The 5000-nt window shown below is 36.6% G+C and overlaps 1 protein-coding gene across 2 annotated transcripts in view; it reads left to right on the top strand.

The window, feature by feature from the left end:
• CAMKMT (calmodulin-lysine N-methyltransferase) overlaps positions 1-5000 on the top strand; it is a 248813-nt gene that overhangs the window by 214316 nt on the left and 29497 nt on the right. Inside the window, exon 11 of one of the 2 annotated variants that reach the window (XM_017744881.1) lies at positions 644-2672. The exons of the other annotated variant lie outside the window; for it this stretch is intronic. Coding sequence (XP_017600370.1) covers positions 644-721 — 78 coding nt within the window. The 3' untranslated portion in view covers positions 722-2672. Of the gene's footprint in view, positions 1-643; positions 2673-5000 lie in introns of those variants that run through there. 2 annotated transcript variants of the gene reach the window in all.

The raw sequence follows: 5000 nt of genomic DNA on the forward strand, positions 1-5000 counted from the left end.
ATTCTTTATATTTTTAGAAATACATAATACTTTAGTGTAGATCAGAAGAGCATACATAACATTGTCCCTAGCTGCTGGAATTGTACCACTCTGATTATCAGGTTATAATTCCCTCTTACAAAAAGAATTTTTAAAATTAAACAGAATTAATATATAAGCCCATCAAGAACTGTATTACAGCCTTGCACTTATGTAAACCTTCAGGTAAGATTATGGTATTTCAGATGTCTGAAACAGTTGTTGATCTTAAATACCAAATATACAGCAATAGTTAGGCTGATTAGGGATAAACTTTTAGCCTTTGTTCTGAAGTTCCATGCAGAGTGGATTTAATTCAGGCCTTAAATCTCACTTGAATATCATTTATTTAGTACAGCAATATGGGGCCTCACTTTTTTTATAAGTAGTGTTCAAGTATTTACTGCATAAATTAGTTTGTCTACAAACTCTGACCAACTCCTGATAATAATTGACCTACGGTTCCATACCTTTGATAATATTTGACCTTAAGATATTTTTGTAGTTATTAAATGTTTACTCTTTATAGTATCATTTATACCAGGAAATTTACTTAAACAGTACTGTCAGTATTTTAAAAATGCTTTCATACAATTTGCTCACTTTATCCATTTTTTATTTGCAGTTGAAAAATGAAGAAAAAGATATATATGATGAAAACCTCCATTACCCTTTTCTTCTCATTTTAACCAAACAGAGATAGAAGATTACAACTTTTTATTGTTTGTTTTAAGATGGACTGCTGAAAATTAATCCATGTATGTGGATGATCAGGAAGTGTGGAGCGTTCATTTTCCCCCACTTACGTTCCTGAATCATCATTGGAGAAAAATTTCTTATCTAAATGCGGAGGAAGATATCATGGCTTGTTTTACAGAGTATAAACACTCAGACGTAATTTTTTGTATCATTTTAGAAGTTATTTTTACAATTATATTCCATCCTTAAGCTGATCAGACTTCATATGTATGCATTAACAAAGGTGTAAAGCTGGCTTCCTTCTCTTTTGTGCCCTTAAACTTGCATGTACTTTGTTAATCTCTTTAAATGCTGTTTTTGAGGTATATTTGAAAATATAAGGATAATATACTTTGTGGGCTTATATAACTGGTTGTAAAGAAGTGAATGCACTGACACTTAATTAGTAAGGAAATAGTTGTCTGAAGATCTTCTAAAAGTGCACCTATTGAATGCTTGTATTTTTCTGGCTTTTTTTTTTTTTTTTTTAATTCCACTGTTGATTTTTCTAACCATGATGGAAATGTCCTCATTTGCTTTAGTGTTGAAGGCTCCTTTTCTATATGTGTGTATGTATGTTTTTTTCCAGCAGGACTTTTCCTCCTGTAGATGTATAAGAAATTATGCATCAGACAAAAGCCTCATAAACTGACCATTTGTCCTTTGGACACAATAGCCTGCCCAGCCCCTCTGCTCCTCCTCTCCAATTATGTGTGATTAGTCTCAGTGTGTTGTGTCAAGAAGGGGGAGTGTGCTGAGTGCTTATTATCTGTTTAGGTACAAGAAGAGCACATTTAGGTTCTGACTATGAATGGAAAGGGAGCCTTTATCAGGACTAAAATCTAAATGCTACTATCCTAGAAATTGCTTTAAAAAAGCGCATCCTTTTTTTTTTTGTTAATTCTGAGAAACTAAGAACTAAAGGATTTTATAATGTAATCAAACTATCTCCCTTGAATTAGTTTACATTGTGATATTTTGTGGCCCACTTATTTGATATACACTTAATGTGGTTTTTCTTGTACTGGGAAAGGCAAAAATCCTACAGAGAAACATGAGGAGTATCTTGATTTCTTAACAGTCTAACAGACCATTTTAATGACTTCTTAGTAACAGTCTTTAAACCACAACACTCTTAAAATGTTGAAAAAAGAGAGAGAGGAGGAGACCATGACTGAGAAAGGAAGATACTAGCTGAAAGCAAGTGTAGAGAATCCCGCTGAAATACATTAATTAAAAGAACTGCAATTTGGCAATAAGCGTTCTTCCATATTCAACAAACTGGCCAGCATGTAAACCACAAGCTCCTGGAAGTCCCTTTCTCGTCGTTCTTCTTCCTGAACAAATTTCTTCACTACTGGTTTGCACGTCCTTGTATTCAGTACATTTTATGCTCCATTAGAGCACCTAGATGGATCTCAGAAGGCATAGGTCAAGTCGCAGTTAGATCATACATTTCTTTCGCACAAAAACTTGAATTGCAATGCCAAGTGATGGGCTAACATCACAATAACAGCAATTTATTCCTCTTTTGATAAAAAGCAGCCTATTCTCGGTGTTAGATAAAGACCAGGGGCAATGCAAACCAACCATTTATCCTAGAACTGAGTAGTATAGCTGGTATGAGTTTCATATTCAAACTCCTGTTGGAAAATACTTGTCTAGTAAGAAATCAAAAGCATTTAGAAGTAATTTGAAATTTCTGTGAAGATGGCTTTAGTTTAATTAGTTTTGTTTTGTTTGTCCCACACAGCAGTGCCTTTGTTTCTCTAAAAGCATGTACAAGGAAATCTTCATAATCAACAAAGCAGTGTGAAAAATAGCGCAATATTAAAATTTGTGAGCCTTTTGTTTTTGAGAGGACCTGAATGTCTGCTGTACAATAATCTAATAAAGATCGTTAGTTTCCAAAAATAGAAGCAGTGTCATTGAAAATTGTGGTTTTAGCTCTAAGAAGAAAACAGTTTTACTCAAATTAGTAGCTGATAATTGCTTTTTATTTCTTTAGTGTCTGTCGTTTGAGTTGAAGGCTTTGCACAGGTGCTGCCGTCCCTAAAGTGTGTAATTGATGGCTTGTTTACCAAAGATGCATTCAGGCTTCATCCTGCAAACTCATATTGGAGCTCCACAGGCAGTAAAGTTACTCATCTACATAAGTGCTTGCAGGTTTGGTCCGTGTACACATTTTTAGAGGTACATAAACAAGTTCTTTTTTTGATTTTTTTGTTTTAGAATGGGTGTTGAAAAGTCACAGATGTAGGATTTACATGAGGCACTAAGTGTTCTTTTTTGGAGACATCTCTGAGTCCCTTGTGTTAGTAGGTATTTGAATTGTTTCTGAGCACTTAAATTTTAATAAAAAGACAGTGTTTATTAGTACATCAAATATCTTTGCTAAGAAAATGTTAGGCAGTTTGTCAAGTCATGCTTATAAAATGTATCAGAGCCTTTTATGTCCTGTGTTTTAGCTAGTCTCTGATACTTGGTATATTTTTAATGATACAATTTACAGTGTTCTGCAACAGAATATTGAGCTGAATTACTTTGTGTTTGCAAAGCATTTGAAGTTGAATGACACTGTGCAAGAGCTGTGCTGGCTGCACCGAAAATGGAAATGTTATGCTGATGCAAGTTTTCCTTCACACATTTGGTAATTCATACAGCAATGTTGTATCTTCCTTCTTTCTCAGACCAAAATGGCAGAGAGGAATTATGTTCTTGTGGTCATCCATTCCCTAGGCACAGCTTTCATGCACTTGGTGCCGCTGACAGTGAGTTGTGTAATCTTCAGGATGTGAACGGTCAAGAAGAAAGTATTCCATTTCCTGCTGTGGGATATGGCAAAGGCTTGCTTAAAAATTGCAAATTAGTCCCAACTGATAGCATTCTGGAACACTGGGGCAAATCTTTCCATTTGGGAAATTGATTTGAAACAAAAAATATCTTAAGAATGTGAGATGAGGCAGGTATCCCAGGTACCAGTCCAGCTTCAAAATCCTTATTAGACAAGTCCCTCACGTTTTGCCTGTGGCTTTAATGGCTACGTGTTTGCACAAGGAGGAAGGCTGGATTAAAATTGTTCCCCACCACAAAAAGCATCTTTATATCTTGAGCCTGGCTGCATATGGTTTATCAAGTGTTACATCTCCATTACAACTCTCCTTCGCTGTTCCCTGAACAAAAGAGGATGCAGTGGGTGGAGCTTTTGATCCTCCTCTTGATATGGCAGGTGGCACAGCTGATATGGTGGGGGAAGAGGGAAAAGGCAGCAACACATGCAAGTCAAACACCACAGTGTTTTCTTACCCAGTATCTCTAACAAGAGGGGAATAACCAAGTCCTTGTTTTTTCACAGGACAAATTATAAACACATAGTTTAGCCTGGATTTTTTTTTTTTTCCCCAATGTGTGGATTTCTTCTTTTTTAAGGCAGGAATTTTTAACAGTGATGTCAAACTGCAAATTCCTTTAACTCTTCTGAAATGTTTTGAGACACTGGTAGAAGGTGCTAGGGCAGTGTGCACCTGTGGTTATGGCTAGAATGTTTTCTGCACAGGCTGGTCATCCCATGTTGTTTCCGCAGAAAGAGGCAATTTTGTTGCTTTCTATCTTTTTATTCACTTTTTAGATTGTCCTGAGTCTGATTAAGGTGGTGTCTCCACTGCCACACGTCAGTAGTCTAACATTTCTTGTAAGCACACCAGTATCTCTTGAAAGATTGTTCTGAAAATTGATTTTCAATATGATTCTCATCTGCAATGCAACAGCACTTACTTAACACAGTCAAAATGAGGGCACCCTGATTCAAAATCCCATAAAGCTAAAATAAAGTCAATACATGACTTAGTAAATTCGCAGATGAATGTGTAAGTAAGGGGGGAACCTCCCAAATCATGGCCATTCCTCATATGGAGGAGCCTGAGGCACAGCCAGTATTTCTGTCTCCATTGCCTATAGCAATTTAGAAATCAGGCAATGCACTCTAGAACTGACCCCAGAGTTTGTGAGACCCATTCCTTCATATCCTCTGCAAGATCCATCTCCCTCTCCAACCTGTGGACTCTGTTCCATCAGCTGAATGCAACAAACCTAGCTTTTCTTTCCCATTTTTAAAGGGTTTAGCCTATTACAGCTCCTTGCTTAGTCAGCAGCTGGCTTGCTGCCAAAAAGCCCAGCATATTGTTGTGGCCGGGTAAAAGCTGGATATTTTCCATGGCTGTCCAACAGCGGCATTGGATCTTCAT

This window comes from Corvus brachyrhynchos, unplaced genomic scaffold, assembly GCF_000691975.1.
Source record: "Corvus brachyrhynchos isolate BGI_N302 unplaced genomic scaffold, ASM69197v1 scaffold258, whole genome shotgun sequence".
Taxonomy (NCBI): Eukaryota; Metazoa; Chordata; class Aves; order Passeriformes; family Corvidae; genus Corvus; species Corvus brachyrhynchos.